We start from the raw sequence: 11455 nt of genomic DNA on the forward strand, positions 1-11455 counted from the left end.
AGGGCGCCTTTCGATTTCCGCCACTGACCGTGGTGTCGTCTGGGCAGCCGTGGCGTCTGGAGGTCTGTCTCCACGCTCCGCTGTCTCTGTTTGTCCCTGTACGTGTCGTCTTTTGCCCTAATGAGCCTGGTTATCTTGTCCTGCGTTCTAAGATTTAATTTGAAAGATAGGTGTATTTGCAGAAATCATTTAAGTCTTGGGGTAGTAGTATTCTTCTGAGAAGACCTGTGTTGGTTTCAGCTTGGAGCAAGCAGGCAACCGTGACATAGGCAGCCCTCACCAGAGTGTCAAAGCCCAGGTGGCTCAGTGGTGAAGAATCCGCCCACCAGCGCAGGAGCCACAGGAGACAGGGGTTCGATGCTTGGGTTGGGAAGATCCCCTGGAGAAGGGAATGGCTACCCACTCCACTCCAGGCTACCCATTCCTGCCTGGAGAATTCCATGGACAGAGGAGCCTGGGAGGCTACAGTTCATGGGCTCAGAAAGCATCGGACACAACTGAGGGACTAACACTTTCACTTCTGTTTGTCTTCTGAGGACAGATGGCCCCAAATACCTCAGCTGCCGTTGCCAGAAATCAGATGCCCTTGGTTGATCCCACTTTAGGACACCTGAGCTTGACAGAGTCTCGCATTCTGGCATCTTCGCAGGCCCACATACTTTAGGGACATTAAAGTGATACCTGACTGTGCGATCAATGTCCCACCTACAGTCATCCTATCAGCAGTGAGAAGAACAGGAAGCACCCTGGTACAGGGAGGGGCTTGCGCAGATGGGGTAGCGGGGCTAACACCGGCCACCTCTCTCCCTGTCCAAGACCAGGTGAACGACCCTGCATGAGCTCCTCTCCAGCAGACAAAGCTCAGATCCGTAGCTGGCTGGGGGCTGAGTGATGACTGAGGCAAGGCGACCTCTTTCCTCCTCTGTCTCAGGGGGCTGGAGCCGCCGCACAGCACTGTGCCGAGTCGGTGTCATCCCAGAGCCCACGGAGATGGACGCTGGGCCCTGTGCGCCTTTTCAAAACCTCAGGTTTGGCCATCCGTGCTGCTTTCCTAGTTAGACAGTAAGTGCGGTTAGGATGCCAGCTCACGCACGCTGCCTAGAGAAATGTGAGTCCATGAAGGAGTTTCGCCCCCAGCTCCTCCCCTCCGGCACCACCCTGCTCTCCTTAGTGACCCTCTACACGTCTGCAGGAGCCCTTCCCGGAGCGCCACCGCCTGTCCTGGTTCAGGGTGATCATAGTACAGGTGTGGAGGACAGCCTCTGGGATCTGGGGGGGCAAGGCACAGCCTCACCTTCAGGTGTCAAGACCAGACCCAGTGGTCCTCGGAGCCTCGGACAGACTCGAGGAGATGTCTGGCTCCCACCAGCAGAGTGGCTTCAGTTCCCCCACTGTGAAATTCAGATCATAGTGTCTTCCTGATGGGGCTGCTGTGAGTAGCATTTGGCACCTAAGAAGCACTCAGGATTTTTTTTTTTCTCTTCCCCTGTGTTAGGTGCTCAGTCATTAGAACATTCTGGAAATCAGGTGAGGGAGGGAGGGGTCTTGCTGCTCCTCATACCCCAGTCAAAGCCTCGGCGTGTTGCCTGGGCAGAGCTGGGTGATAAGGAGGGGGTCTGGGGATGGAACTTTCCTTAAGCCACAAAGAAGGCAGACCCCTTCCAACGCAGGGGTCCTGGGAGCTCTCTCAACCGGCAACAGGGTATCCTGCCAGCAGAACTGAGCCCAATTCAGTGGGCAGCATGGTGGGGCCCAGAGGGAAGGAAATGCCCTTTGCCATCCTCTGGCACCTCCTGTGGGTGTAAGCAAAGAGGCAGGAGGAAGTGGGCGTCCCCCTGGAGTGGAGAAACCGCAGGCCCAGGCAGGGGCTGGCTTCCACTGCCCGCAAGAGCTCGGGCACAGACCGCAGGACATGGAGCTGGGAGGCGCGGCCGGGGCCCTGGGGCCCGGTGGCCTGCTCCTCGTGTGCCTGTGCTTCGGGACCCTCGCTGCCCAGGCTGCAGACACATGTCCAGGTGAGATGGACCTGTTTCCGGCCCCTGAATGCTGGAGCTCCCCACTCACTGACCATAGGTAGCATCCAGGGTGAAACCCTCTATCCGCACCTTGTGAAGACTCAGCAGCTCAGCTGCAGCTCAGCTTCATCCTCAGACTAGGAGACAACGAACGGCCCAAGGCCATGCGGGAGGAGCGGGAATTTAATCCGTGTCTGTCTCCCTCTCAAGCCTCGGATTTGCTCCACGGAGCATCCAGTCAGGTCTCGGCTCTGCAGCCAAGAAGGACAATGCCCCCTGCTTCCTGTCTTCGCCTGGACTTTTTAGAAAGGTTCTCTAATCCCAGGGCTCCCACGCTCCCTTGGGGTTTGTTACTGCAGATTTTTGGCTTTCATGCCAGAGTGTGAATTGGCAGGTTTGAGGTATAAGGGTGGGTGGCCTCCCTTCCGATCTGTGCAGGGGGCTGCGCCCACGCCTGGAAAGAGATTTCCCCGAGGACAGACCAGTCTCACCGTGAGTTGAGGATGTATTTGTGGGGGAAGCATAAACTTGTTCCCCTGAGAGCATCTCTGGTGGAGACAGATTCCACAGCAGCAGCTCCCGTGTCTGCAGAGTCTCTGTGCCTGGCTGACTCCCACACACTCTAAGTTGTCTCTCGTGAGGATGTTTTAGTTTTGAAATCAACAAAACTAATTTTTCTTTTTTTCCCGAGAAGGAAATGACCCCCTGGTTCCTGTTCTACTGGAATTTGCTCTGTGTTCTTAGATCAAATGCATCTTCTCTCCGGGGGGACCTACAGGGACCCCTTCCAAATCAGGAGCTCTATGGTCACAAGTCCGAGGCCTGGGGTTGAAAATGTTATGCTCTCCCCAACCCCCAAGTCTTATAAATATTTATTGTTGTCATGTAGTGGAAGTACATGCCGTGAAGTATAAGAATCTAAAAATCTGCATTATCTGATCTAATTCTCCCCACAGCCTTATTTTTGTCCCCATTTGGATTCCCAGAACTCAGAGGGGTTGAGTGACTTGCCCAAAGACACACAGCATGGAGGTGGGGGGCTGGGAATCAGGCAGGGTGGATTCCATGCCCAGGCGTGGCCTCCCCACTTGACCAGTGCCCACCAGAGGCAGGAAGCTCACTGCCAGGCTGACCCTTCATCTGAGACCAGTGACACCAGCCGGAGCCGAGGGACCAGGTCACCTTGTGGCAGACAGTCTTGGCTTGGGCGGCATGTCGCTGGCCCTGTGATGAGCGCCCTGACCCTAACTCCGCGTTTCTCTGCAGAGGTGAAGCTGGTGGGTCTGGAGGGCTCCGACAAGCTGTCCATCCTCCGAGGCTGCCCAGGGCTGCCTGGAGCCCCAGGGCTCAAGGGAGAGACAGGTGCCGCTGGACTGAAGGGTGCGTGCCCTGGGTGGGGACGGGGCTGGTGGACTGAAGGGTGCGTGCCCCGGGTGGGGACGGGGCTGGTGGACTGAAGGGCGCGTGCCCCGGGTGGGGACGGGGCTGGTGGACTGAAGGGCGCGTGCCCCGGGTGGGGACGGGGCTGGTGGACTGAAGGGCGCGTGCCCCGGGTGGGGACGGGGCTGGTGGACTGAAGGGTGCGTGCCCCGGGTGGGGACGGGGCTGGTGGACTGAAGGGTGCGTGCCCCGGGTGGGGACGGGGCTGGTGGACTGAAGGGTGCGTGCCCCGGGTGGGGACGGGGCTGGTGGACTGAAGGGTGCGTGCCCCGGGTGGGGACGGGGCTGGTGGACTGAAGGGTGCGTGCCCCGGGTGGGGACGGGGCTGGTGGACTGAAGGGTGCGTGCCCCGGGTGGGGACGGGGCTGGTGGACTTAAGGGTGCGTGCCCTGGGTGGGGATGGGGCCACAGAGCTCCGGCTCTTCTCAGACCAGAGCCCGAGCAGGGCTGTGCCCGCTGAGGCACCTCAGTTGGGAAGTTTGGGTCACGGGTTCTGCCCAGAGGTGACCCCGGCACCCCCCCGGCACTGCCGTCCCCGGAGCAGGGTGCTGGTCTCAGCTCTTCTCAGCTCACGTCTGGGTGTCTTCTCATGGAGCATACGCTTCCAGGTCCTTGATCAGGACTGGCTTTTCCGTGACCGTTGGCAGGAGCTCTGCACCTCAAGCACCCGGTGAACTCACCCGGAAACCGGGGCCCCAGGTTTTCCTCCCTGCGCCTCAGAGGAGAAACCTGGGGCTCCGAGCAGCCATGCACGGCCAGGGAGGGAGGAGCTGGGTCTCCACCCAGTGTGAGGGCCCCCAGCACTCCACACATCTGCCCACGTGGCAACCCCCCTCCTTACAAGGTTTGCGGCCCTGAAACGGGCTCTGAGACGGGGTTCTGCTGGGGGACCCCGGGAGGAGGGCACTTCTGGTCCGCAGCCTGCCAGGGGCTGTGTTTACTTGGCCACAAGGGGAAGCGGCCCTGCCCCTCTGTCCCACCCCCACACCCCACTCCCCAGGGCGGTGAGCCTGTGAGTAGACCCCTGCCCTTCCGTTTGCTGAGCCTGGGGCAGCCTCTCCCGACCTCCCATCAGTGCCTGGGAGGAGGGGAAGGGGCCCTGGGTGGTCCTAGCCTCCTGCCAAGGTTAATAATGCAGACCTGGGCCTCATTATTTCTTGGGCTCCAAAATCACTGCAGATGGTGACTGTGGCCATGAAACTAAAAGACACTTGCTCCTTGGAAGAAAAACTATGACCAACCTAGACAGCATATTAAAAAGCAGAGACATCACTTTGCCGACAAAGACCTGTCTAGTCAAAGCTGTGGTTTTTCCAGTGGTCATGTACAAATGTAAGAGTTGGACCATAAGGAAAGCTGAGCCCTGAAGAACTGATGCTTTTGAACTGTGGTGTTGGAGAAGACTCTTGAGAGCCCCTCGGACTGCAAGGAGTCCAACCAGTCCATCCTAAAGGAAATCAGTCCTGAATGTTCATTGGAAGGACTGATGCTGAAGCTGAAGCTCCAATACTTTGGCCACCTGATGCGAAGAGCTGACTCATTGGAAAAGACCCTGATGCTGGGAAAGATTGGGGGCAGGAGGAGAAGGGGATGACAGAGGATGAGATGGTTGGATGGTATCACCTACTCAATGGACATGGGTTTGAGCAGTCTCCGGGAGTTGGTATTGGACAGGGAGGCCTGGTGTGCTGCAGTCCATGGGGTCACAAAGAGTCGGACACGACCGAGCAACTGAACTGAACTGAACTGGGGCTTCAGGCTGCTGACCCTTCCCCTCTGGAGGTGGAGTTGGAACCTTCCCAGTGGGATACGTAATTGTGTCTGACCTCCCTGCATCTGAGTTCAGCTGGTGATTCAGACAGTAAAGAATCTGCCTGCTATCCATGAGATCCCTGGGTCTGACTCCTGGAATGACAACCCACTCCAGTATTCTTGCTTGGAGAATTCCATGGACAAGGAGCCTGGTGGGCTACAGTCCGTGGGGTTCCAAAGAGTTGGACATGACTGAGCAGCTAACGCTGTCCCCTGCATCCAGGGTGGAGCACAGTGAGCTGGGCCCGAGGCTCGCGACTCCAGGTGCCTCCGTGTGATAGGGTCTGTGAGGACGTGTTCCTGGCCCCAGCCCCCGACTGGACGGCAGAGCTCTGTGCGGTGGCGTGGACCTGGGCCTGCTCCACAGAGGTCTGCAGGAGCTGGACGCCGGTGGCACCCTGGGGTGCCGGCTGTCTGCAGCGGGGCCACGGGCACTTGGTCCCCACTGTCTCTGGTATCACCCTCGGGCTGGGGCCCGGTGGCAGCAACCCTGAGGATACTGGAGCTGGGATGGGAGGGTCAGGACTTTATTTCTCAGGGCAGACAGAGCTCAAGTAAGGTGCCTCAGATGGCCTTTCCCAATGGTGTGTCTTTGGGATTTACAGGAGAACGAGGTTTGCCCGGAGTCCCTGGGAAGGCAGGGCCGGCTGGACCCAAAGGAAGCACAGGTGATGAAGAGCTGCAACCCCCCAGCAGGACCCTGGGGCCTGTCTACAGAGCCGGAGAGTCAGACCGAGAGGGGCGGGGAGGCGGAGAGAGGGGGGAGAGACAGAGCGGGAGGGCGGCGCGAGAGACACGGCCTGTCTTACCGCCCGCGTCCTGAGAGCCTCGAGGCGGCGCATGAACAGGCCCAGGGTCCTGGGTCTCCAGCAGCCTGCTGTGACCCAGGGAAGGATCCCAGGCCTCACGTCCCCAGCCGCCCACCCGCTCCACCAAGACCCAGGCATCTGAAAGCCGTGTGAGCGTGGAGCATGCGTGAGGCTGAGCCACCCCCCGAAGAACTGAGCCTGGGGTGGCTTCCAGAGCGGAGGGTCGCTGTCCACCGACAGGCGTCCTCTGTGTCCCCTGTCTCTCCCCAGGAGCCCAAGGGGAGAAGGGTGCACGTGGAGAGAAAGGTGAGCCCTTCCCCTCCCCGGGGGCACCCGGCAGGCTTTGCAGGGGGCTGAGGGGATGGTCCACGAGGCCTGGGTCACATGAAGTGCCCCGGGGCCCAGGAGAACGTCTGGGTGAGGAGCTCAGACCATGCCCTGGCCCCGCCTGTCCAGCCCATGATTGGGGCAGAAGGGCGGTCCTCGTGGTTGGAGGCTGGAGGAGCCCGCAGCTGCCAGTTTTGCCCCGGGGAGACTGGCAACACTGATTCAGTGCTTGACTGTGGACGTTTCGCCTTTTCTTTTTTCTGATTTATGCCCATTTATTTAAACATTTCTTAAAGTAAGAAAAGGTAAAATACCAAGACACAGTCAGGCTTCCAGGCGGCACTGGCGGCAAAGAGCCCGCCTGCCAGTGCAGGGGATGCAAGAGACATGGGTTCCATCCCGGGGCTGGGAAGATTCCCCCAGAGGAGGGCATGGCAACCCCCTCTGGTATTCTTGCCTGGAGAATCCCCGTGGACAGAGGACCCTGGCGGGCTACAGTCCGCGGGGTCACAAAGAGTTGGACACGAGTGAGCACTCACAAGACACCGTCACATGCTTTGACGACAAGTACAAAGTGCGCTGGTTGGGGCCAAGTATACCCCAAACGCCCCCAGGACTTTCCACGACCAGAGGCTCTGATGGTGGAAAGTGACGGGCCCGGAGGAGCTGACCCTCAGTGCCGGGAGCCTCAAAGCCCAGGAGAGGCGGCCGGTACGGTGGTCCAGCCAGTTGCCCCAGCGAGCCCCGCGGCTGAGTCTCGGAACTGCTGCCCAGGGCTGGGGGCTGTCCGTCCTGAAGAGCTGGGCTACGGTTTCCACTGTCAGTGCCGTGTTCATGGAGCAGAGGGGCTGATGGGCCCAGGGCTGTTTCCAGACGTGTGACATGCGTGTCCTCTCTCCCACAACAGGAGAGTCGGGGCAGCTTCATTCATGTGCCACAGGTGACTGCACATACGCCGACCCCAACCCCGGACCTCAGCTAGGACCTGCTCCCATGGGGGCGGTTGACCAGAAGGCCAGCTGCACAGACTCTGGTTCTAGCATCCAGAGATGAAACATTCTCTGCACATCTCACTCCCCAGTTACAGGCAGCTATTGCCTGAATGACGTGTGTCTTCCACAGCGGTCTTCCTGGGGAGCTTATAACTTTCCCTGGAAGGTGGGGTGCCCAGACCACGGTGGGGACAGCTCTGGGAGGTGGGGGTGGTCTCTGTCTGTCCCAGGCCTCGGTGCCACCGTCCCCCAGGCAGGTGTCCCCTCCTCTGCCCCCTCCCCTGCCCCTGCCCTGCCCAGGCTCCTGACCTGGCATCCATCCCCCCATTTCCCCTCCCAGGACCTCGGACCTGCACGGAGCTGCTCACCAGGGGACACTTTCTGAGCGGCTGGCACACCATCTACCTGCCCGACTGCCGGCCCCTGACTGTGCTGTGTGACATGGACACTGACGGCGGGGGGTGGACCGTGAGCTGCTGGGGTCCCAGAGACGGCCGCGCGGCCCGTGGGCAGTGGTGGGCGTGTCCAGGAGGCTCCTTTGGTGGGAGACCAGTCTTTAGAGGCCTCTGTGAGACTGTCTAACCCCAGGCTCAGCTGACCCCGTCCTGTCACTGAGGTCGGGAGAAGCAGAAATGTCGGGGCAGGGGCAAGGAGGCCTGTAACCCCAGGCCATGGGCTGAGGCCCAGAAGTGCCCACTCCTCTCCAGACACGTGGCTTTGGGCTTATCGCCTGCACTCTCTGAGTCTCCATGATCTCCCTGGCCACATGTAGGTACTCCCCTGACGGTCCCCGGGGTCTCTAATGAGACCCACATCCGGGGCCCCAGCCTGTGGAGCGCTGTGAGCTACTGGTGCTGTGCTCACGGGTGGCGGGGCGCCCCACAGGGGCACGGCAGCAGGGGCCTGTCTCCCAGCGCCCCCCTCCACGCACAGGTTTTCCAGCGAAGGAAGGACGGCTCTGTGGACTTCTTCCGGACCTGGACCACGTACAAGCAGGGCTTCGGCAGTCAGCTGGGCGAGTTCTGGCTGGGGAATGACAACATCCATGCCCTGACCGCCCAGGGTAGGGCCACGGCGGGGGCTCTGTGGTTGGGGGGCCTGCAGCCCACAGCTCCTGACCCTAGTCCTGGGCTGTGTGGAGCAGAAGGCCTTGCCCCTCACGTGCTCCCCTCTGACAGCAGGAAGGCTATGCCTTTGCCAGCAGGGAGGCACGCTTCTCAGACTCTCTGAGGGTCAAAATTGGGAGAAGGGGGGTTATTGGAGGGAAGATGTCTTCTGGTCTCAGGACCAATCAGACCTTAGAACCGGAGACGAGGAAGTGGGCAGGAGGCCATCTGGACTGGGGTGGCCCTCCTCTCTCTTGCAGTCGTCAGTCCTGCCTTGAAACTGGGCTCTGAGGCCCGCAGAACCCCTTCCCTTCTTCTCCCGGTCACTGCATGTGGGGGTCCCGACACGGGCCCCCTCAGCCCGCTGCCCTGTTTCACAGAATCAGCCTCACGGGTGGTCCTGAGTTCAGCTGTAAACCTGTGAATCCTATTTTAAATTCTTCCACTACCTCAGGGCAGCCGTGAAGGTGTCCACTCATGTGCCTGAAATTCTTGCAAAAGAAACAAATACAGATACACTTTCCTGCCCTGGCATTCACAGCGGTTTGCAGGAGAATTTAGGGTTTCCAGTAGAGTGAGGCTTCATTCCATTCAAGGAATACCGACTGTGGGATTTGGGGCGAGGCTGGTGGAACAGAAGGGGAGCCATCGGAAGTCAGGGAGCCCTCCCTGGAGCCTCACATCCACAAGCCTCTCACACCTTCCCCGCTGAATTATCCCCGAATGCCAAGTTCAGACACGCCTCTAGAACTTACCCAAATTCTCACCTCCTTTGCCTGGAGGTGGAGGGTCCCTTCTGCTTAGACCTGAACACCTTCCTTCGACAGGAACCAGTGAGCTCCGGGTAGACCTCATGGACTTTGAGGGCAACCACCGATTTGCCAAGTACCAGTCATTCAGGATGGCAGATGAAGCTGAGAAGTACAAGCTGGTCCTGGGAGCCTTTGTGGAGGGCAATGCAGGTCAGAGTCTGCACGGCTCACTGCAGTGGCCAGGGCTTCAGCTCGGGGTTGGGGAAGCAGAGAAGCTGCTGGGCGTCCTGGCTCTGCCTCCCCGAGAGACCCTGGACTGGGGGCTCCCCTCTCGGGGCCCGGCTTCCCCATGTGTGATTGCAGATAAGAAGGTGCCTGCGTTTCTATGTAACGTGGGGGCCCGTGATGCTCTGAGGTCACTGACCCCGTCCTGCTAACACCTGTGAGAGAACGGTCATCTCACAGGAGGCCTTAGAGCCCCATTCCCAAGTGGCTCCACAGAACACCAACCCTGTGGGATGTTCTTTGCCAGAAAGACCCCCTGGTCACAGACTGTGGGAAGGCAATCCTTGTGGCTCATCCTGGAGCTTCCAGGGTACACTTGTGTTCAGAAATGGGGCCAGGTGCCTGCTGGACTGTGTTGAAGCAGAGCTCCGGAGAGCAAGGCCCTCCGGGATGCTGGAGGGGATGGCAAACGGGAGCCTTCAGGTGCCTGTTTGACACACATGGTCTCCTCTGAGCCGCCAAGGAAGGAGCAGGGCAGGGACCCTTGACCATGGTGTAGGTGAGGCCCAGGCAGGCGTGGGGGGCGTGGATACTGCAGGGGCCGGAGGGGAGCTGCACGCCCGGGACTGAAGCTGCAGCCAGGGCCCCCGGTGAGGCGGTGCTGGGCCCCTGGGATGACCAGGGCAAGCCAGTGGGAGGGGGCAGGGCCCAGGAGAGAGGCGCAGGCTTGGGGAAGAGAGGAGCCCCAAGGTCCTGGAGGTCTCCGGGGAGCCAGGAGGAAACAGGTGAGGCTGGAGGGAGGCTCGCGCCCTGGTGCAGAGTTCCGGGACCAGGAGGCGCCCTCTGCCCCATGGGGGTCTCCAGAGGGAGGTGCGCTGGGTGGGCGGCAGGGCCCCCTGACGGCGGCTCCCTCTAGGACCAGCGACACCCCACTCCGCCCGCTCCCCTCCCCGAGCAGGTGACTCCCTGACGGACCACGGAAATCACTTCTTCTCCACCAAAGACCGTGACAATGACGAGAGCCCCTCTAACTGTGCCGCGCAGTTCCAGGGGGCCTGGTGGTATCACAGCTGCCACTCGTCCAACCTGAACGGCCGCTACCTCAGGGGGCCGCACACGAGCTACGCCAACGGCATCAACTGGAAGTCGTGGGGCCGGTACAACTACAGCTACAAGGTGTCGGAGATGAAGCTGCGGCTCACCTAGGCGCCCGCAGCCTCCACGGGCTTCGCTCCATCCCCGGCGAGGGCCAGGCCCCCACGTGGCTCCCGCCGCCCCTCTGCCTCCGCTTGTAAAGACCCACAGGGTCTAGTCCTTCCTGTCGGCGTCTGAATTCTGAGCCCCGCAGCCTCACCAGAAGAACCACGGTTTTAAAGAGTTTGCTTTCTGACATACTTTTTCCTGGCGGTTTTCATTTGCGTCCTTGAACTTGAGCTTTTCTGAGCATTTCCCCCACGGCCGATCTGCTGCAGGGGCTTCTGACCTGGCCGAGCCAGGGGCAGTTCAGGCCCCCCTGTAGCACATGCAGTCCCCAGTGTCCCCCAAGCATCAGCCGCAGCCTTAAGCTCCCGCCGTTAATAGACGGGGCAGTCCCCTCCGTCCCCTAAAGGCTCCTGCCTCCTCCCACCTCACTCCCAACATCACACGCTTTTAAACAGGTCACTGTGGGACTAGAAGACTCTCATTAAAAGGAGGGGCATTTGCTATAAATAGGGGCTTTCTGCTTCCACGGTGCAGTGCGTGCTCTGGGCCAGCCTTCCCTGAGAGCCGCTGAAACGCCAAACACAGGTCCGCACAGGACAGGGGCTGCATCTGCCCAGCAGAGCGAGGGCAGCTGGGCAGCCACGTGCTAAACCCCAGGGGCAGAAGCCTCCCTCCGCACAAGCCTTGGTCCCTGGACCATCGCAGACCTCAGGGTACGAAGCTCAACAGCCTGATGGGAGACGGAGGACAGTTGTCTGTCTCTCAGGCCAGGGA

At 60.2% G+C, this 11455-nt stretch overlaps 1 protein-coding gene across 4 annotated transcripts; it reads left to right on the top strand.

Annotated features, from left to right (window-relative positions):
- The first annotated feature begins 1898 nt into the window (after positions 1-1898).
- LOC147362268 (ficolin-2) lies at positions 1899-10870 on the top strand. Of its 4 annotated transcripts, none has more exons than XM_086323387.1 (9): positions 1899-2015; positions 3282-3395; positions 5873-5935; positions 6347-6382; positions 7311-7343; positions 7736-7863; positions 8329-8458; positions 9329-9463; positions 10437-10870. In XM_086323387.1, the coding sequence occupies exons 1-9, from the start codon at positions 1913-1915 to the stop codon at positions 10682-10684; spliced, it is 990 nt and encodes a 329-aa protein (XP_086179513.1). In that variant the 5' UTR covers positions 1899-1912; the 3' UTR covers positions 10685-10870. The 4 variants fall into 4 exon arrangements, with proteins under 4 accessions (XP_086179513.1, XP_086179511.1, XP_086179515.1 ...); XM_086323385.1 differs by having other exon boundaries at positions 10523-10870; XM_086323389.1 differs by lacking the exon at positions 6347-6382.
- Positions 10871-11455: the final 585 nt, after the last annotated feature.

This window comes from Bos grunniens, chromosome 11, assembly GCF_055505025.1.
Source record: "Bos grunniens cultivar Pamir isolate PY7600 chromosome 11, Bosgru_T2T1.0, whole genome shotgun sequence".
NCBI lineage: Eukaryota > Metazoa > Chordata > Mammalia > Artiodactyla > Bovidae > Bos > Bos grunniens.

Excerpts from the sequence above, each read along its gene's own strand:
- LOC147362268 (XM_086323385.1), top strand. The coding sequence starts at position 1,913 with ATGGAGCTGGGAGGCGCGGCCGGGGCCCTGGGGCCCGGTGGCCTGCTC. Across the intron at positions 5,936-6,346 it reads TGGACCCAAAGGAAGCACAG|GAGCCCAAGGGGAGAAGGGT; the intron begins GTGATGAAGAGC and ends GTCTCTCCCCAG. Across the intron at positions 7,864-8,328 it reads CTGACGGCGGGGGGTGGACC|GTTTTCCAGCGAAGGAAGGA; the intron begins GTGAGCTGCTGG and ends CTCCACGCACAG.